The 22,667-nt window shown below is 34.4% G+C and overlaps 2 protein-coding genes across 3 annotated transcripts; both read right to left on the bottom strand.

The window, feature by feature from the left end:
• Positions 1-4,738: 4,738 nt before the first annotated feature.
• On the bottom strand, positions 4,739-8,170 carry LOC132192143 (mitochondrial import inner membrane translocase subunit TIM14-2). Its single transcript, XM_059607387.1, has 3 exons — positions 8,066-8,170; positions 6,527-6,705; positions 4,739-5,304 (listed from the first exon to the last, which is right to left on the bottom strand). Exons 1-3 carry the CDS (start codon positions 8,066-8,068, stop codon positions 5,148-5,150), a joined length of 339 nt encoding a protein of 112 aa, XP_059463370.1. The 5' UTR covers positions 8,069-8,170; the 3' UTR covers positions 4,739-5,147.
• A 2,033-nt stretch (positions 8,171-10,203) lies between these two features.
• On the bottom strand, positions 10,204-17,013 carry LOC132192032 (protein IQ-DOMAIN 2-like). Of its 2 annotated transcripts, none has more exons than XM_059607216.1 (6): positions 16,699-17,013; positions 16,057-16,160; positions 15,651-15,962; positions 15,191-15,412; positions 14,644-14,763; positions 10,204-11,280 (listed from the first exon to the last, which is right to left on the bottom strand). In XM_059607216.1, exons 2-6 carry the CDS (start codon positions 16,129-16,131, stop codon positions 10,537-10,539), a joined length of 1,473 nt encoding a protein of 490 aa, XP_059463199.1. In that variant the 5' UTR covers positions 16,132-16,160; positions 16,699-17,013; the 3' UTR covers positions 10,204-10,536. The 2 variants fall into 2 exon arrangements, with proteins under 2 accessions (XP_059463199.1, XP_059463201.1); XM_059607218.1 differs by lacking the exon at positions 16,699-17,013 and adding an exon at positions 16,416-16,489.
• Positions 17,014-22,667: the final 5,654 nt, after the last annotated feature.

Below are 22,667 nucleotides of genomic sequence, written 5' to 3'. Positions count from 1 at the left end.
TAAAAATATATTTTGAAGCGCAAAATTTCAACGCACCGTCTCATTATTCATATAATTATACATAATCACGTATAAAATAACAAATTCTACTTTATTTATATAATTAGATACATAATAATGATTATATGAAAAATCATAAGCTTATAGGCTATAAAATATGAATTTAGCTATAAATTATATATTAAGCAATAATAATAATAATTAACTTATTGACTTAACAAAAAAACAAAATTTAACTTATTGAACCCAAAAAAAAAAAAAAAATTATTATTATTAATTGACTATAAATTATACTTAAGTTATAATAATAATACTACTTAAGCTATAAATTATGACTTAATCTATAAATATTAATCAAAATTATGTGCTTTGCTTGAAGTGCGAACTATTAATTAAGCTATAATCACATTAAGTTATGACTATGTATGATTATATATTTATGATTAATTATGAATATGGTACAACAATTCATAATCTAGATACCTGATCATCATCTACACAATTAGATAAGATAAACCCTTTTTTTTTTTTTAATAGACAAAACTTTATTCTGTCATTAAAATCAAGAGGAAAATTCTTGGTATAATACTTTGGATTATCATGTGATCTTGGATCTTAAATTATGTCACGTGATTATTATGACATGAATAATGTTATTAAAGGATTGATTGGCCATGAGAATAAAGAGAGAGAGGAACCGATTGGATACTTTTAAGAGGCAAAATTGTCTAAACATGTAAAATTACAATTTTGTCCCTCAATTTTATTCAAACCGAAATGAAATAGAGATAATCATATTCTTGTAAATAAAAGATTATTGGAGTGGATAAATAACCTTTATTGCAGCCTCTACATTGAAAAATCATCAGGCCACCAGATTACACAATTATCATCGCAATGAAACTTAATCAAATAGTTGACATGTTGACCCAACAAAAGGACAAAGAAATAAAAAGTGACTCCAACAACTTTGACAGTATATGATCCTTGTCCCAAAAAAGAAACAAAATTGCTAATAATTCCACACCAAAATGAAAGTGAAAAATATTCATCCAAAACAAGACAAATGGTTTTTGAGGCTGCTGGCATACGAGCCCAGGTCTCCACAGCCACAACGTGGAATTCTTACCACTAAACTACTGACAAATGATAACAAGATTTCAAATTACATTTTTATAACTAGAACATATTCGAGGGGATAAGCCAAAAACCGCTCTGTAACTATTAAAATATAATATATATATCCAAAATGGTAATTGCCATAAAAGTTGCATGATTACGAGTGTAGGCTTGGGCAAATCCACCGTGTGCTGACCGTAGGCCGACTGTAACCGAGTAAATGATGGATGGTAGGCAGAACTAATTTTTCTATTCCAACATTGTCGGTTTGGCAGGCGGTAGGGGTTTTAGGGAAGTCGGTTTTCGACCAACACTCACCCAACTTTTACCGACTTTCAAAACAACGTCGTTTTGATATTCATTTTTAATATTAGTAATTATTCATTATATTTTATTGACAAAGCTCGTCTAGCTCAATTGGTTGATGGTCGTGGTTCGAGCCCCATGCTGGGCGCCTAATGTTTATATTTTTACTTATCAAAATAAAATATTTTTCTAGTCAAAACAGTACCGTTTTGACTTTTATATATATATATATATCTCGTTTAGAAGCTCTCTCCCATTTCCCCTAACCCCTAGTCGTCACTCTCATCTTCCTCTCTCTGTCTCTCTCCTCTCATCTCTGCCTCTCTCTATCACTCTCCTCTAATCTGACATCTCTACCTTTCTCTTACTCTCACTGTAATAGGTATGGTGAGTTGGATTATAAGTTGGGCTAGACAATTGTTAGTCAGTTGGGCTTGACAACTGGAATCAATTGGGCTTAACAGCTTGGGCTTGACAAATGGTATATAAACCAAAAGTCAGTAAAAGTCCATCATCGAATATCTTGTATCTTTGTGGAACCTGTAGTTTGTAGATCTTGAAAGTTAGTAGTTATTGATAATTTAGCGTTAGTCTTGTAAGAGGAGTTTGATCAACTCGAATTGATCCTTATCTGTAATTCGTTCCGTTCAATTCCATTATTTTACAAATCATTCAATCAACCATCCTTAATCCATACAAAAATTCCTAAATCAATAACAAGTGTGTTACACTCACTCATGACCCAACCTTTGTTTTTTTTTAATCTAATTTTGATTTTATTTTCTTGAAGTTTGGTTGCCGAGAAAGTGGAGAGGAAAAGATGTATTTTCTTACTAAGTATGTTTTAGACTCGAGATTCTGTGCCTTTTTTGGTTCAAGTTGTGCTCTCTGATTGAGTACTTTTAATTTGATTTCAAATTCTTTTTCTTTCTGCTATTTGGTTGCCAAGAAAGTGGAGGAAAAAAAAAATTTCTTGCTGTTTGGGCTTGATTTTCCAATCTATTTTCTTACTGATTGTGGCCCAGCCCAAACCGACATTACCGATCGTCACCGTAACCGACACGGCGATGACCGTCGGTTGAGGTACAAATCATGGTCGGAAAAAGTCGATGAATTTACCGACTTTGGAGCGGAAGCAAAAATTTTCTACCATAACCGACCGACTCACACCCCTAAAATTTATGAGAATGAGACAAACAAGAAGCCTCCACCAACCCAATTTGTATTATTATATATTGAGCATAACTTCTATGCGGACGTTGCATAAACAAGGGAGTTTATGCCCTCCAATGGAAGAAAGCCACGTTTCCCTAAAGCAAAAAATTGCACCAAAATTATCTACAACGTAAACACTAGATCGAAGGAAAGAGAAAATCCCACTGCTGGGTCTACGGTGAGAGAGAAGGAGAAAGATCAGAGCATACCCACATGTCAATACCTGGCCGGTCCACTACTGGTCAATGGCTGGCCAATCAATTCAATGCAAGTCAATGGTTAATAACCCAAAGATAATCATAGCCGAATCTTACCGGGTCCGGACTCAAACCCTACCACTCCTACTTCTCGTAAACAAAACCTTGTCATGCTCTTATTGGAGAACACAAATGTCTTGATTTGTGCCAAGACCTTATAGAAGTTATTCTTTTCTATAAATACATCCACGGAATTGGAACACTTTTCTTCAACACGATCACAACCACCAACTCGAATATATTACAAGCTATTTGTTTTTGCACTTGGAACATATATAAATACCGCAATGTTACATTTTTAAAACCAATCATTAAATTTATATGACTCATACCTTTACTTATGAGGTATGCTACAGTGCAATATAATGTTCATATTTGGCCCATATTTAGTGAGAGAGAGAGAGGATTGAAATTCAAATTTCAAGTTTCAATCATTCCTTTCATGTGATTGTTCATCTGCCACGTCACTAAAAATGGGCCAAATGTTGGCATTATATTGCACTGAAACATTTATCTTTGATAATTGTAGAAAGAAAATAATTTTTATAAGGTTTTGGCTTGTGCCAAGACATTTGTGCCATCCGATAAGAGTATGACAAATCATTGTGGAACACCATTACAAAAAAAAAAAAAAAAAAAAAAGAAAGTGCATAAACACCTAATTTATTCTCACCAAGACAGCACATGCATTAAAACAAAAAATCTTTTAGAATAAGCTTTTCCTATTCTTCCTACCTAGACCCATCGCCAACCACCATACCCGCCATCGGCCAATCCAGACCACACCGGAGACGAGATGACGCTGGCCGGCTCATAATGCATTAACATAGAAAACAAACTAAAAACTATGCTGCCGGTGTGTATATGATAACTTGAAAAATAATCGATATTTTGGATAAAACTATGTTTCTACTTTTGCAAAGGTTGTATCTTTGATTCCTAGAGGAGACCTGTTTAATCCCACATGACAGCACCATTGCCATCTCTTATGAACCCACCATGGCATCTCTTATGAATTTTTAGATTTTTTTTTTTTAACAAAGGAAAAAAAGAAAAAAAAGAAAAAAGAAGAAGGTAATGCAATAAGAATGTGAGAAATTTTTACGGTGATAGAATTTCTTTCGGTTTAAGAATGTGAGAAAAAATAGAGGTACTGGATGCTTGTGCCGATGACAGAGAAATTTTTTCTCTGCTGTCGGTGTGTGTGTAAGAGAGAGAGAGGGAGGAAGAAGGAGAGGGAGAACCGAAGACGAGAAATTTTCTCTCTGCTGCTAGGGTGAGAGAGAGAGATCTGCCGGCGTTATCAAGACCGGCCGGAGTCGTCTCCGGCGTGATCTGGGATGGCGTGTATCGTTTGTGCTAGTTGACGGTGGGTCTAAGTAAGAAGAATAGGAAAAGTTTATTCTAAAAGATTTTTTGTTTTAATGCAAGTCTCGATAATAATAAATTAGGTGTTCATGCTTTTTTTTGTTATGGTATTCCACGTTGATTTGTCATGCTCTTATTGGAGGGCACAAATGTCTTGATTTGTGCCAAAACCTTATAGAAGTTATTCTCTTCTATAAATACATCCACGGAATTGGAACACTTTTCTTCAACATGATCACAACCACCAACTCGAATATATAACAAGCTATTTGGTTTTGCACTTGGAACATATATAAATACCGCAATGTTACATTTTTAAAACCAACCATTAAATTTATGACTCATACCTTCATTGAGGTGGATTCTACAAATCTAATAGTTAATTATATATATATATATATATATATATAGTATTTGGGTCATAGGCTCATCTTTTGTTATATAAATATATATATATATAAAAGTATGGTACAAGGACCGAACAGATACTCTAGCAATCATTGGAGAAGGGCAGTTTCAACATCCGGTGTACAAAACTTCTGACCATAACAAAAGATGAGCCTATGACCCAAATATTAGGAGAGGATTGCATAATTATTGCCATCAACATAATCCTCCTACTCTCTTGGACATCCACACCTCATAGTCACCAAAATGAATTAATTTTTTTTTTTCTTCCAAATATTGTGAAACTAGAGGGTTATAAAGAATCAAGTAAACAATGACCAATTTATGCTCTAAATATCTTGATCACCTACTGTTGCACCAAGACTAATGGGAAAAAGGGAGGTGACACTGTCTAATTGGAGCATGTATGGCTCTAAAAACTCACTAAAACTTTTGCAGAATTGCCTTGCTTATATATGGGAACAGTTTGCGCCATTAAAATGCAGAGCTCCCACCCTTGGTTTTTCCAAGCATCACATCCTTTGCTTCATTAATTTTAGATGCAAGGTAATGACTACCACCAGCATCTGGGTGATTGGCTACCATCACCCTCCTATGTGCTTCCTTAACCTTCTCTGCTGCAACACTTTCTCTGTGAAACAATCAGGTAGAGAGGATCAATTATAACAACTATGAAGAGCTGATAATGCATTTATATTATCAATTCTATTAAATGATCTATATGAGAAAGTACAATTGGGGAAAGGAAAGAACCACAAGTTTGCATCACTGACATGTTATGGTCTGGAATTATGTGAAAACCAGTAGTAGTGACTTTGCAATATGAAAACAAGGCACCTTCAGAACAAACTAACCATCATATATAAATTGAAATAAGGTCTATGGCACAATCACCATCAGCTTATCAAGCAGAATATAGATATTCAAACCTGAATACACTATAGCCTTCCGAGGAATGAACTTCACAAATGACCAGAGTGACAGTAGGCAAGGTCAAATTGATGTTACGTTATGAAGGGGAAAAAAACTCAGGGTCAGGATAATGCTTTCTTTCTTTCTTTCTTTTTTTCTATGATAATAGTTAAATTGCAAAAGCAAATGATCTAACCTCATAATATCCAAATGATCTAACCTCATAACATCCAAATGATCTAACCTCATAACATCCATTTCGGGGGAAGGTCGTGGAAAGATACTCAAGTTCTCTTTACCAGTCAATTTTTCCATTTTTATTAATACTTTTCTAAGTGTGCGTTCTGTCTTTAAAAATAACTCTGATGGGCCATGAATGGTTAGAGAAATGAGGCAATGGTATTGTTCAATGTCGTCTGTCTGGGTTCAGAGAGTAGATGAGACAGTAAGACAGGATATTATGTCCAGTGCCTATTTCTCTTCTCCCACTTTGATTCGTAAGAGTAATCAAGGTAGAGACAAGCTCAACAGTAGTTCAAGAGTCAAAGACAGCCAAGCAATTTCAATCCAAACATCACTTGAGCTTGATCTGAGCGTGAAAACCATTGGACATGACTAAAGCCCAGCTTAGATGGCCAAATGCTAACTCAGCTTGGCTTTGTATGCAGATCTACTTGAGACTGCAGGGAACAATCAACGCCGCTTATCCCTAACTATGCACATTCCTATCTACCATCCTAAATACACACACCTGGCAGATTGATGCGCTTCAAGGAGTTTCTCACTCATATAAATGCAAAATATAAAAAGAGAAGTCTACTTCATCTGTGCTTAAGCACATCAACAAAAACAATTTTTCAGTAAATACTCTCTCAATAAAAGATGCCAAGCCACTAATCAAGACACAAATCATATATTGGAGAAAAATAGGTGACACATACCGGATTCCAAGTATTAGAGCTGCCTCCCTCCTAGTCATAGTAGGTTGAAAACCACCATCATAAAATTTGCGCATTCTAGGTCTTGGTGGTCTTGCCTTGAATGCCTGCCAAGCTTGAACACTATATTTACCAGCATAAGCGGCGGCTGCAACAGCAAGGCCTGCTAGCAATGGTGCAACCTAATGCAAATTTTATATATAAGTTTCATAGTTCAGATTGTACTCTGTTGCAATGTCCAACATAATACTTATAGTCATGAAGAACAAAATCTTTAGTGCTAACTCCAGACCATGAAGGGTGAGCAAAATGACTAATTCATACTACTAACATTGAATATGAAACTCTACATAGAAAAAGCATAATAAATCCATCACATTGGTCTAAGTGGGAAAGTTCTTTTTCCAGTGCTTCCAAATATTACACACAGCAGCCACAACAAAGGTGGGAGGATTACCGGCTTTTGGGAAGGCAGAGCACTTGGAATTTCTTATTTTAACAACTCTTAAGGCTCCTTGGGTTATTTATCCTTGGCCTTTATACAGGAAATATAATGGGTCAAATATAAGGGTGTGGACCATTGAAGGAAGATGACAAAGCAACATTGGAGAATTTTAAATAGGAATTTGTTCATGGGATAGATGGATCATTGTCAAAATGGAGAAGTGTCATAGCTCGTCCTCTCCTTTTGGTGGCTTTGGTAGACCATATCCCTCCATGTAGCATTGTTCGAAGTCACAAAAACATTTAAAGCATCAATGAAAAATTCCAATATGCACATATATTAAAACTTTATAAGCATCAATGAAAATTCCAATTTGCTTTGGTACCAGTTCTCAAACTGTATGGCTCCTTAAAAGAACGCACCCCTTGATGTCAATACGCACATGTATTATAAACTTAGCATTCCATAAAATGGAGGCCCTTAGAAGAAAAGATTGAAAAACCCTACAGAGTTCCGAAGAAAAATGCCTGAACAAATACATTTCTACTCATTAGTTTTCTTACAAATTTGATAATCACACCTAATAACAGGTAAATTTCTTAATCAAATAAAACAAGAAAAGAAAAAAAAATAATTGAATAAATCAAAACGAAAAAATTGGACTAAATCAGAAGCACAAGGGAAACAAATGGCACTTCCCATCCATTGGATTGCTGGTAAAACTGAGCAAGACCAAGGAATAGATTACAGAATAAAATAAAGTGATCACAATATGAGTGGCAATTTAGAGGACCCTTTTGTTAGGTCGTGTCCAAACAAAAGAAAGAACCCAAAACCAATTACTCAAATTCTTTCGCCTTTTTCCTAAAGTTTCTCGGAATCCAAACGGAGGGTTTAGCTAAACCCAGATTTGTAAGTAAAAATAAACAAAAACCCTGACCTAAAAATCATCCAAAACAAAACAGAACCCCAGGAAATCTCTGTAGAACATTTGCCCTAAGAAATCAGGGGGGTTTTTCCAAAATAAAATGAAATATGAAATATATATAAATCAGATATTGAAGACATGAAAGAGTACGTGTTTACAGAGGACTCACCATTTTTGTGTAATGCTCTTCAAGCTTAACAAGCGGAAATGGGCATTCGTGGTCTGTGTGGGTTTTGACACTGTAGGGTTTTGCGCTTTCTCTGAGAAATTAAAATAAAATATAGTTCACCAAGGCCAATTGGGCAGTTATTTCTTTATTATATTTCAATTTAACATTATATTTATATTATCGTCTTGTGACTACTTTAAGATATTAGTTAATATAATCTTCATTCATTAAACATATAATTCTTCAGTTTTTTTGTTGTACTTTCAAGTAAAATACATAGTATTTATTTTCTCATATAGTTATTATTCAAAATAATTTAATTTAATCATCAAAATTATAAAAACTTTTATAAAACAAAAAAGATTATAATGTAAATATATTTTTGAGAAAAAAATTGATTTAAAAATATTAGATTTTTGTAATTAAGTTATGGAAATGATAACAAAACTTAGTGCAAAATAACCCTAAGCGGTTTACTCATGTGAGTCAAGTGGTAAGGACATTGATCTTGAATTTGATGGCATTTTCATCAGGTTTAAGGTTCGAATCTCCTTGAGTTAGGGGTGAACTATATATATATGAAATGATGTCATTTTTTTATTTTTTATTTTCTTTAAAAAAAAGAGTTAGTGGTTATTGGAGTTATTAAATAACCGGTTAACCACTTAGGCGATTAGCAAATTTTACTAATTACTTAAGCAGTTATGATTAGCGGTTTTAGCTAATAACCGCTAACTATAACCGTTTTTTCACCCCTACATTGGGTGCAAACAATTTTTTGAGGTCAGCTGGCCTGTGAAGTCCAAATATTATCTGATTTGTAGGGAAGGGGTGCTTTGCACCGGTCTAAAGTTTACCCGATAAGAATGGATACACGAAGTGATTCTATCTTAACCATTTTAGTTCAAAAAGTATCACAATTGACATATGTATACATCTTATTGACGTAGTTGATTCCTCCGTTCTTGAACTCGATAATGGCTAAAGTTATAGCAGTTTGGACGTTGAGGTGTTGAGTAGAGACTTGAGTTTGCAACGAGTATTGTTTGAAGTATTGTGTGCAATCTTAGTCTATAGCCTATAGGGCATATCAAAAGGGAAGCAAATTGGCTCCTCCTTGTCTTGCAAAGGCTGCATGAATCAATCTTTGGAACAAGTTTGGGTAGAAGACTATCCTAGCTTCATTGGAGATATTGTATATGTATAACATTCTTTTTCTTCTTCTTTTTTTTTAAAAAAAAAAAACTGTGAGAAAAGCTCTCTAAAATTATATTAAAGGTTAAGGTCAGTGGGCAAGAGGATAGTGTCACTGTCGTTGACATTGGTAAGGGCTTGTGTCCTATTTCTGTGGAACATGAGACTAATAGATCATGGTACATTCGTAACATGTCCTGTGGACACTTGACAATTTGTTTTCAATTTTATTCACAAAGGAAGAGGGTCAGGATCCATTGAAAATTTTAAGAGAATTCCAGTTTTTGAAATTCTAAATTTGGGCGGTCAATTTCCATCCAAGGGCCAAGGTCATGTCACGTGTTCTATTAATAATAAAATAATATTTAAATTTTAAAAAGAAAATAAATAAATAAAATAATATGGAGTGGCCGGCCACCCCAAAATATTTGAGGTTTGGGGGTGGCCAAAGCCACCCTCATGGCCCTTAGGGGTGGATCGGCCACCCCAAGAGCCAAACCCCATATTTTTTTTATTTTGGGTTTGGCCCTCGATAGTGGATCATCTTTGGCCAACCCCAACCAGCCCTTGGGGGTGGTTCGGCCACCCCCAAGCGCCAAACCTCATTTTTTTTTTTTTAATTTTGGATTTGGTCCTCGGGGGTGGATCGTCCAATAGGTGGAGACTGATCAAAAACAGAGGTGGGCTTCAGGTCCTGTAATTGGTGAAGAAGATAGAAAAGGAAAGGCTGAGAAGTCGGGTTTGGCGGAAGTTCCCTGTGAAGGAAAGATACTATGAAAATGCCTGCAAAGCTGCATGAAAAGATTATCATCATACATTCATGATTGCTACAGATAAATGGCAACTGGGAGAAGCAGATAGCATCTAGTAGATTTAACTTTCAATTCACAATTTAAAGGATTAAACAATATGGACGAAGTTATAGGTACCAAGTAAACAAGAAGTGGGAAATTAAACATCCATTATACAGCACTCCGTCGAATCAATAAATTTAACAGACTGACAACTGTTCTTCATGCAGAAAATAATCAAGATCCAGATTTGGGTTCAGACATGTTCTGGTATCATCAGGACATGGAGAACCCAAATGATGGAGAGAATAAAAATATAAAGAATATCACCCCACAGGAGCACCTGTTAAGCAATAACAAATTAAAGCTGTTAAGAAAATAGTGAATTCACAAATCAAATAACCATTATTTCTCCTTTCCTCCATTACCTCCTCAAATCCAAATCCATTTAATTTCTTTACTTCCCTTGATTTTGACTAGAAATGATCAACTGCCCACTCCATTGCTCGTGTTGTTTTCTGCAATACGAGTGATATCCACCTTTGGTGGACCTGAATGCCGCCTTGGCCTGGCTGGTGAGTTCGGGAATGAAAGCCGTTTCTTTGCAGGCCCAAAAGATCCCTTTTCCGGTGTCCCGAAAGACCCCTTTTCCAGCGTCCCGAAAGACCCCTTTTCTGGCGTCCCATTCTTCTCAGACCCCAATGGGCTTTGCAACCTGTTCTTAGCTCTTGCGGATTTGGTGGGTACCATATAACTCGGAAGTGCTGGAGAGCTTGCCAGACTCTCATCATCTCTCACTGATGACCCAGCAATACTGTGCCTTCGAAACTGGTCTGACTGCAAACTGACCATGCTTCTAGAGTCATCATCTGGACCCAATCCACCCCTTGGGCTTGCAGGCTTTACTTTTTTTGCTACTTTTGAGAAAGCTGGCTTAGGAGTTGAAGGGGACTGGAAGCTCTGATGGCCGGTCTTTTGGCTGGCTGTTGGGGAATGATTATCAGAATTGAGCTGGTAGCGAGCATAAGATTTGCTGATTTCTCCACCGACAACGCTGTGGCTCGCACTCTTTACAGATGAATGGTCATTGTTCAGTTCTTTATCCATCATGCTACGACTCTCCCATGGACGGGCTGCCATCCATCGCTCCAACCAGCTCCAGCCCCAGGTGGGATTGCTTGGATCTGTAAACATTGGGTTTACAGATCTTGAACCATTCTTCCAGGTTTGCTGTTGAGTGATTCATTGCATGTGTTAGACTCATAAATTGTTTCTCTCAACGTTCAGAAATCTTAAGTTTGAGCCTGTAATACTATTGGACTAGTAAATGGTAAACACAGACCATGTAGTAATATAAAATAGGTAATGCTAATCATGTTATTTCACATACAATTACTGATCTGCAACTATATTACTGACAACTAGATCCTGTTCAGCTTTACCAACAGAGCAGATAAACATGCAAAACATTCGCCAACTAATTTTTTCTCTCTGGATCAGCTGACATTTTGACTTTTCAGGCATCAAGTTAGTGCACTAAACTCAAACTAAATTTTCCAAGTTGTTCAACCACAACATCAATAGCTAAAGTTGTCAAGTAACCAACCTTAAATCTCTCTTTGATGCAGGACAATTAATAAATCAAAAAAACACACGGTGAATTAGGGCAAAGAGAGAAGGAAGAAGCTAGGAGAAGGGGGAAGAGAAAGAAACAAAAAGCTAAAAGGGGGAAGAAGAAGAAGAAGAAGAAGAAGCTAAGAGAAAAGAGAAAGAGAGGGTAAGCGGGGAGGAGAAGAGAGAGAAGAATCAAAACTTCAGTTTTTTTATTACATCAAAATCAGCCTCCATTGGAGTACAAAAGACACTTAAATAGACTAACGACTAAACCCTAGGGCATCACTCCATTTATTGACTTACCTAACATAATTTAAGGCAACTCTCATTAGCGAATTACCAAAAATAATCTAGGTAACACCCATTATTGAATAAAAAAATATGCTTGACTTCTAAAATTTAAATAAAACATAATATTAAAAACTGATAACTCATTAATTAATATGACCTAAATAAAATTAGAGTAATGCTAGGACCATCTTTTTATCTTTCCAAATCTAATGGTAATTTTAAAAGTCACATCAACTTTGGAAGGATAAAAAAAGGATAAAAAGATGGTCCCTAGCATTATTCATAAAATTAAGTGGACCAACATTTCATGCTTCACCTCATGCATCACTCTTTCTCCACAAACACCAAAAGAAAAGATAGAAAATATATGGTAAAGCCTTTCAAGCATTGTCATGATGTTCTATAAAAAAAAGTTAAGCAACCCAATGCAATGTAATCAGTGTTTCCTTTATTCACCATATCAAATTCAGGCTCATGCAACAAATGTTGGGCATTGTATGACATATGCAGCATATGCCTAGTACCATGAAGGCATGCACATTTTTCCACTTTCAATATTTTGAGTGAATGTCGATATTTTTCTCCTCTCACTTCTTATGATGTCTATTTTTAAGGCTTTCTATCTCAAGAGGCATCAAGAAACTGTTATGGTACTTGAAATAAACAGAAAATGCAAGCCACTGGTTAGACATAGCTTGCAAATGAAATGCATGAGCATTGATAGAGCCAGAATGTTTTCCAAAGGGAGGCAAATGCTATTTAGTGATATAAGAACTGTTAAGGTTAATACACTATCTAGACGTCATATGACAATGGAAATGGTTACTCTTTTGGAAGGAGTAAGTTAGAGACAAAAATCGAGGACTCTTTAGTTGAGAGAGGGAGACAAGAATACAAAATTTTTCTGCTGAGTGGCTAATTCGAATAAAAGGAACACCACCGTGGAATCCTTAGTCATTAATGGATTTGTTTCTTCAAATTATTTAGAAATCAATGAGCATATTCTGCAGTTCTACACTCATCAGTATTGAGAACAATTCAGTTGGTGTCCTAAATTGGATGGTCTTTCTTTTAATTCTACCGGTACTGATGAGGCTTTATGGATGGAAAGAGATTTTGAGGAGAGTGAGATCTTTGAGGTGGTGAAAGCTCTGAACGGTCATAAGGCTCCAAGCCCCAATGGTTTTTCTTTGGCTTTCTTTCAGTCTTGTTCGAAGATTCTTAAAGAAGATCTCATGAATGTATTTCATGCTCGAGGGAAATTGAAGGGAATCTCAATATTACTTTTATCTCCCTTATTTCTAAGAAAGTTGGGGCAGTGGATGTCAAGGATTTTTGCCTATCAGTCTTGTGGGGGCGTCGATAAAATTATCTCCAAAGTTTCAGTTGACAGGCTGAAATCAGTGTTGGAGAAGGTAGTCTCTAGGTCTCAAAATGCTTTTATCAAGGGGAGACAGATGTTGGACTCAATCCTTAGTGTAAATGAATGCCTTGACAGCAAAATTTGATAAGGGAATCAGGTGTGCTATGTAAATTGGACTTTGAAAAAGCTTATGATAATGTTAATTGGGATTTTTATGCATCTGTTGAGGAGATGTGGATTTGGGGAGAAATTATGTGAATGGTTAGCTCATTGTGTCTATACGATGCGTTTCTCCGTTTTGATTAATGGAACTCCCCCCCGACTTCTGTAATAGGTCTTGTGGTCCGATACCCTTATGCTATTCATTTTTGTTATGGAGACTTTGAGTAGAATATTGTTTGCCATTGTGATAGGGGACTGTTATCTAGTTTTTCGGTGGGATTCAGGAATAATAACAAACTCCTAATGTCTCATCTATTATTTGCGAATGATACCTTGATCTTTTGTGAGGCAAATACAAAGCATCTATGTCATTTATGTTGCATTTTCTTATGCTTTGAAGCTATCTCAGGATTGAAAATTAACTTTGTTAAATCAGAGTTAGTCTCTGTTGGCGCCATGGATGATGTTGGACGACTAGCTAGTATCCTGGGTAGCAGGGTGTCCGCTCTGCCCGTGAAGTACCTATGAAGTACCTAGGTCTTCCATTAGGGAATTGGTTGAAGGTAAAATAAAGTTGGGTGTCTCTCTTGAATGCTCCTTGTGTACTTGGGTTGTGCCCCTTGCACTTTCTAATAAGATTGACTTATTAAAAAAAAAAAAAGTACAATCCAATGTGTGTATGTTGAGCATGAGTGTGAAATTTATAGGCATTACATATGAAAATATAATTCTAAATATATAGATTGATAAGTCGAATGGATAACATGATATTGACTTTCAGGGAATATATAATATCAATAATATCTCTTAATAGTTCTGAAAGAGTTTGAGAAGTAAAAATACAAATGAAAAGAATGGTTAAAAAAGGATTATAACGTGGGAAAGGACTATATCTGAATTTTGAGGAGACAAAAAAAATGGTTAGCCATGAAAAAGTAAAGTGGGTATGTAAAAACTCAATGAGACATCCAAATTATAGGGACCGAAAATTGTAAGAACCTCAAAGGAGAGATTCAAAAGGCCAGGGGGACCATGCCCCCCCTCCCCTGCATAAGCCAATCCCCTCCCATATTTTTCAAATCTCACACCATGTCTTTTACATTCATTTTAATATTGTTTTTTTGTAAACTCAAATGCACAAAATAATGAGAGAAATTGATCACCTGATGAGAGAAAGCATAAGCCAGTGCTCTTTCTCTCCTCATAGCCGCCTCATGCTTGGTAAGAAGATTTGCTTCAATTTGTTCCTTTGACTGAATGCTGTCATCCCATTCCTCTCCAATCTAAATAACATCTAAACGAGTTAAAGTCCAAAAAATGAGGTCTTTCTATTACAAAAACTACTTAGATAACAAATAAAAACATGACCCATCAAGGAAAGTAGGAAACAGAAATTAGTACTATTTCTAAATATCCCATTGGTACAGTCTAAGCCAGCACCAAAATGGAATTTCCCATGTTTCTGCTGGGTGTTTTGTGGAAAATTTTGAGCCAACTGTCACTGTTTAATACATTAAAAATATCTCAGGTACATAGGCCCAAAGTAACCCTGGCTGCCATATTCTAGTCCCAAAATGAGCCCCTAAGATCTTCATGTCTATACAAATATAATCACATAAACCTGTGGCAATAAAGAGACTACAAAACATGTGCTAAGTGATTAGCAATTTTTTTATAGAAATAATAGAATTAAGAAGAAACGAAAGAGACCTGCAAGCTCTCAAGCTCTTTTGCTCGTTTCTGTAGGAGTTGTTTCTGGAGAGCCTGATTCTCCTCTGTCATCCTGATCCTCCTGGAGTGGATCTGAGATTGCACACGAGCTAGAGTCTGCATGCATCTGAGGGTTTTTGCGGCTTGGCGTTTCACAACAGGTCCTTCCATCAGCGATTTCAGCCTGACCAGCCCCCTTAAAGCCCGCAATGCCCTTCTTGCCTGAAAACAATGAAATGCAAAACCATATTAAGAAAGCCACTCATTACTCACCCAAAAGTTCCTGTAAAACCATTGTTAGCAGCTACTGATAAAGTTTAAACTACTGCAATGAAAGTGGTCATTAAATCAAAAATGTCTCTATAACGAGCTGACATTAACATTTAGCTTGTATTGAACCAAATATCTTGTATAACGAGCTGACATTAACATTTAGCTTGTATTTGACATTAACACATACCATGTATCCCCGAAATGCTGTTTGAATCTTGATTGCCGCCACTTCCTCACTCGATTTGCCTGCAAACCTAGTAACTTCAGTGAGTCGAACAACCTCAGTGGCTGCCTGAGCAGCAGCAACAGCAGCATCAGCAGCTGCAGCACTGGCGACTGCAACAGAGTAGGGATGATCACTCTGTTCATTCTCTGCATTGGTTAATTTGACCTCTTCCTCAACAGGAGGAGGTGGCACTGTGGCAGGTCCTGAAGAGGTGGATTCTAAATCCAGCTGTTTCTGCTTTCCAAACCATTTCTTTTTCGATTTATTTGATCTCTGAAAAAACAGTTACTAAAACTATCAGAAACCTATTCAACTTTTAACCCAATTTCCAGATAATCAAAAATACCATTTTGTGATTTCTCCAAACCTGGTCAGTTTTCTCCTTGGACTCTGGGCTAAGCGCTTTCTTTACACTAGAAAACCATTTTCCCTTCCTCCCCATCTCCTTATCATTCCTTAATGCGATCCTTCCTGGAGACAATTGAATACAAATGCTAATTAAGTAACCATTTTCTTAAGTAATTTAATAAATTTCCAAAGCACAATGACTACCATTTTTGGTGAAATTTCCTATTGTTAAAGATTGAGAAACCTTTATAGAAGAAAACTAAATAAATTCATGGATCTTATTATGTTCCACCCAGAATTGAGCTAAATGGTTAATTTAGCCAAGTGGGAATAACATTAAATCCAACATACAAAGTCTTCTTTTTTCTTCTTCCTTGCATTTTCTCAGGAAAATTATCCAACTTTTTTATGTCCAATCAACAAATCCTCAAATGGCCAGCTTCCAAATAAAATGCTGTAAAGATCAAACTTCTAAATTTAAATTTTTTTTTTTTAACAAAACTAGTAACCCATTATCAAATAACAGAAAAATTTACAACCAATCATCTTTAAAATAAAAAAGGAAAAAGAAAAAGAAAGAAAAATGCATTGCTGCCCAAAATGAAGTTAAAAATGTAAAAATTGTTCAACTGGGGTCCAAGAGAAGAGAAAGTGGAAGTACCTGTAGACAAAGTGGCAGATCTCAAAGAGCTTATCCTCACTTCACAGGTGGCCCTCTATCTCCCTTTCTCTCTTTCTTTTCTTTCTCCACCAAACAAACAAAAAAGACCCGGTTTTTCACTTGCAGCCCTCCCTGTATCTCCCTGCCACTCCCCCTTTGAAAAGAAGAAAAAATCAGATCTTGCCAAGGAGATATCAATGATGAGGGAATATGGGGTAGACTAGCTGGTTCCGCTTAGACTGACCCCACTTCATTAAGAAACACACCTCTATTGTCTTCGTTAAGGGATCAGATGCTCCGAGTCCCCCGACACTTCCTAATCCTTTCGGCCATAAATATAATGAGATAAACCACCTCTCTTTCCCTTTTTTTACCGCTAATCAAAGTTTCACTGCTCCTGATCTCAGCTCATTACTATGCTCAGCGAGTAAGTTCAGTTATCTTTCACTTTGTTTTTTGTTTTTGGTTTTTTTTTTTTCACTTTGTTCTTTTTTTTTCTTCGACATGTCCATACAAGAAGGGGAAGGAAAATTCGAACTAATGATTTCCGCTTCATTAAGCATGATCCTAACCGATTGAGCTACCTATAGGGGATTACTTCTTTTTTTCTTTTCTTTTCTTTTCTTTTCTTTTTTTTACTATTATATCAAAATATCATCCTTGATATTTAATATCATTATCAAACTTAAAAAATAATTTAAAAAAATTTCTTAACAAAAATGGTATGGTAGTTATAAACATTAAAATGTAGATCTACCAAGCATATGTTAGTTAAAAAACTAGGGTATGTTTGATAATAGTTTCTGGTTTTGATTTTAAAAAGTATTTTGATGCGAGATAAAAGTGAGTATTTTTTCTTTTTTTTTTTGTGATCGCATTTGAAAAATATTGTGAAAAAGTGTTTGTATTTTGAATTATTTGTTAAGAGTTTGAAGAAAAATATAACATAAAATTGCTTTTAAAACCGTTACGGATAATTGTTTTCTGTTTTCCAGTTTCTTAAAAAAAAAAAAAAATTCCTAATTAATTTAATAAGAGCTTTTTTTTCTCTCTCTCTCTCATTTTCTTTCATATTTTCCCACCAATATCAAGCTTCCAATCTATTTTCTTTCCTAACAATTTCCCACCAACAAAACATGATGTCAATTTTTTTTTTAATAAATAGAATTGATAAAGCCATGTTTTGAAAGAAAGAGAGGGGGATAGATGCTTTTGTTATATTTAATTGGAAAAACAAAAAAACAAAATATTAACAATATTTTTAGCTATGGTGACATATGTTACTGGGACTTTTACATCATAATGTTGATAAAAGCTGTCATGTCTCTATTTTTGTTAATTATTTTTTAATAATATTATGTACTACATTTTTATGACACAATTTCTTTTTTTAAATAATTATTAATATAAAGGTTGATTGAGACTATTACATTGACATTGTGATATAATTATAAGATAAAGTTGTGGTTTCTAGTATTACAATTTCTTTTTCTTCTCATTTCGGTCTAATACTACAATTGTTCTAATTAGGGGAAACAAATAAATTATTGTTCAAGAGTGCTGTAAAAAAAAAGGTGGTAATTTCACTTTAAATCTCTAAATTATCACACGATTTGATAAAGCCCCCAAACTTCAAAATATTTCAATTTGAACCCTTCAACTTTCAATTGCAGTCAATTTGAACTCCACCGTCAGATTTAGCAGATAACTTCCTTGATTTACCCCTAAAATGACCAAAATATCCCTTTTTAAAAACTTTTTTATTTATTTTTTAATTTGAAATTAAGGGTAAATTTGAAATTTTATAAAAAAATCAAGGGTATAAACATCATTGTCTCACTTTTAACGTTTAAAATATGACAGAGGGGTTCAAATTAATTTTAATTGAAAGTTCGGGAGTCCAAATTGAAAGGTTTTAAAGTTTGAGAGACTTTTCAAATTGCGTGATAATTCAGGGATCTAAAGTGAAGTTAATATATATATATATATATTGTTTTAACTTCAGAAAATAAGGAGAGGTAAAAATGATTTCATATTTTTCTAATGCTTCAAAACTATCAAAAGTGGAAGTTAAAATAAAATAAAGGCATGTATCTAACCACTTTTGTATGAGTAATTATATAAGTTTTACTTGTGTTTTACTAAGAATGATATGGCTATTAAAATTACTATTTGATCAAAATTCAATAATGATCAATCACAAGCTCAATGATAATTTTAATAGTCATATCATTTTTAGTATGACACAAATAAGCCTCCTAGAATTATTATTATTATTATTATTTATGGTTAAGTAGTTTCTTTTCGTTTTTTAATGGAGGATATGCAGTGGCTATGACGTTAACTATATTTACCATAACAAAAAACGTTTACAAGGTCTAGTTGACCAGACGATATTGCCCCAACTAGGTCACGTGCCTGCTAACAAAATCCAATTACACTATTACCTTTTGCGGCCGTTTCTTTAAGACGAGGTAAACTTCACTTATTCATTTCAACTTTTATTACTTTTATAATGTTTTTTTTATAATAAACTCATATTAATCTTCTAATTTTTTATAATGTTACCATCTACTAAAAATTTCTGTTAAATATTAATAAATAGTGTAAAATTCCCAAATTACCATTAAATAAAAAGAAGAATGGTTTGGGGGGTCTTTAATTAAGGGTAAATTTTTATAAAATTGTCATATATATAAAGGTCAGTTTACCTATTTTGCCTTCTGGTTTAACCTCAAACTTTAACGGAAGGATGACATTGTAAAACCTTGAAAGTTTCATACACTATATTGAGAGTTTTTAAACTTTGAGAAAGATATTATAAAAGTGACGAAAATTCAAAAGGGTTAAAATAAAGTTTTCTCTATAAAAAAATGACACAAGAACGAATGCACATAAAAAGTTTTTCCTAAACTTTGATTTTCTTTAATTTAGTTTATTAAACTAACATTTATTTTTAAAAAGTTCTAAAGAAAAATGTTAATTTAATAGACTAAATTGAATAAAACTCTTCCAATTCAATTTAAAAAAAAAAAAAAAAAAAAAATTGTCATAAACTAATTAATTAATTAATAGATAAAGTGGGTAGGGGTAATCATAGATTAAAAACTTGTAAGGCATAAAGAAGTGTATGTTTAAATCTCACAACCAATCGATAATTGGAGCAGGTTTAAAATTTGGGCCTAGATTCCTGTTTCTGAATAATGTTTCCCCCTAATTTGATCCCCTAAATTAGCATATCCTTAATTTCATTCAATTCATCTCTGTCTACTGAGTACCTTTGTTACTTGTACGGTATATCAACCCTAACACTTTCACATGTAAATATCGAACCACCAAAAAGGTTGTTTTAAGAGAGTATTTATGAATCAACTAGACTTACCCACCATGAAAGACAGTTTGCTAACATTGTTTTTATATGTAGTAGAGCAATACTATAAATTGATATAATGTTGATCTTACAGTTTTAATTAATTTTTGGATCAATTTTTTTTTTTTTAAATGATTGATTAGGACTGTTGCGTCAATATTGTGAAATATATGTATAATAAAAATATAGTTTATAGCGTTACGTTTTATCTTTTTCACCTATAAAACATTCTTGTTTTACAACGAACTTTTCCTTAGATAATAGAGACTGAGAACATATACATAAAGGAAGGTTTGAGTTCGACTCCCGCAATGTGAATCATTTAGCCTATTAGTGTTAGCCACCTTCAGTCTCATTGATGCCTGGGTGAGGCGGGTGTTAAGGTATGGCTTGGTCAGTCTTGGGGAAGCACTTGCGGTTCTCACCGTTTAGGTCCCTCCTGAGCGGCGCCACATGGGTTGGTGTTACTATGATCACGCCCAAGTAGAATAGCTACAATTAACCTCTCCCTCCAACCTTTTTGAAAAAAAAAAAAAAAAAAAAAATGCCCTTGGACAAACTTGTTAAGTTGATTTTTAAGGAGTTAGACATTCTTTTGAATGGAGACTCGTGTTTGTGGGATAGATTTCACTCGAGCTCAATTACTTAGTATTTTGGATATTTGATGGCTCTATGACTACTATACTTGGGTTATAATATTTGATATTTGATTTGGTGATTAGTCGTTGACCAAGACACTTGATGTTATCTTCTTTGGTAAGTTTGTTATGATGCTTTAGTTTATGGTGATGATGTGACTTAATAGTATGGCTATCTTATCTTGTAAGTGTCTTTGTCTTCAGCTACTATTAGCCATATGGTTTGAGGGTTCATAGTATTCTTTCTAACTTATTTCATTGGGAGATAGGCTCGGGGAGGCGCACTAAGTCGTGTTTTTGATATGACATGAAGGTGATTAGTGTTTTCGAAAGTATATTCTAATATGGTCAACATCTGAGGAAAAAAATTTCTATGGTGTGCATATGCTTATTTTGAGAAAATTCAAAATGATGTAGAGCTGACTTATTTATTAAAAAAAAAATTAAAAAAGATAAAAAGAAAAAGAGTGGTTGTGTGGTCACCCTTTATGTGACATCTCATATTGTCTAGATATGAAAAAGATTATATGTTTATATGTAATATACTCTCTCTAAATGGTATGAGGCCTTTTGGGAGGAAATACAATAATAAAACCGTGCAGGCTTGGCCCAAAACGGACAATATTATACCACTTGGAGCAGAGGTGTTACACCTTACTAGCTCAACTACCTTTGACTAGTGACTAGTATAGAAGTGTTCATGCGGCCAATTCCAACCAGATTGAGGTGGTAGTGCAGTTGCCCCTGGCCTCTCCTCCATTGAGGGTGGCCATGACCACTCTAATATTTTTTTCTTTTTCTTTTTGTAACTTTACTTTAAACCTTTGAATTACCACATGATTTGACAAGCTCTCCGAACTTAAAAACCTCTTAATTTGAATCACTCCGTCATATTTTAAACGTTAAAAGTGAGACAATAACGTTTATACCCCTAACTTTTTTATAAAATTTCAAATTTACCTCTGATTTCAAATTAAAAAAAAAAATAAAAAAATAAAAAATAAAAAATAAAAAATCACAAGGTGACCCACGGTTGGGCCTCCTTGTGGACCCTTATTTTTCAAAAAAAAAATTTCTATGTTTTTTAATAAAAAGAAAATTGAAGGGTAATTTTATCTTTTTAGGGATTTTAACGGCAAAAATTGACGGAATATGGTAAATTGACTGTAATTGAAAGTTCAGGAGTTCAAATTGAGAGGTTTTGAAGTTCAGGGGGCTTGTCAAATTGCGTGATAATTCAATAATTTAAAGTGAAATTACATACTTTTTAAAAATTAAAAAAAAATTAAAATAATAAGTTAAATCGTATTCCTACAAAAGTTAAACACATATTTTGTCAAAATATTCATAAAAAAAATATGAAATTTTTTATAAAAAGTATTTTATCTTTTGAATTGTTTGTTAATATATCCGAGAAAAGTGAAAAATTCCAACGACAAATAGAAATATAAAAGAGAATAGGTTAGCCCTATTTTGGAATTTGCTTCATCTCACGGCCATTTTAGAATGCTTTTTGCAATGAGTAATGAGTAAAATACAATTTAGTAAACTCATAAACAACTGTCATACAACCGAAATGACATGACACTGAAAATTAATGTTTTGATCAACAAGAACTTGTAAAAATGAAAAATTAAAAACTAATTTTTATTGTGACATTATTTCAATTGTATGACAGTCTATTAAATAACATTTATTCTTTTTTTTTTCCCAATTAGTAGCCGATCTTCTCAATTCTTTGTGGTTTATTTCTTCTTGAACATAGATTTCAAGCTAGTGCATAACCTTTAGCCCCCACCACCCACCACCCCCACCGGCCCACCCCACCCACCGAAGCCACAATTTCTAACCGAATTCCCACCCAACCTTTCAGATTATGCTCCTTAATAATTCAATTATTGACTAATTTTAAAATTCTACGAGAAATAAACATCATTTGCTTCTAATGATTTATGCTTTGG

This window comes from Corylus avellana, chromosome ca9, assembly GCF_901000735.1.
Source record: "Corylus avellana chromosome ca9, CavTom2PMs-1.0".
In the NCBI taxonomy this organism is placed as follows: domain Eukaryota; kingdom Viridiplantae; phylum Streptophyta; class Magnoliopsida; order Fagales; family Betulaceae; genus Corylus; species Corylus avellana.
This window is presented reverse-complemented; position numbering and strand designations above follow the sequence as displayed.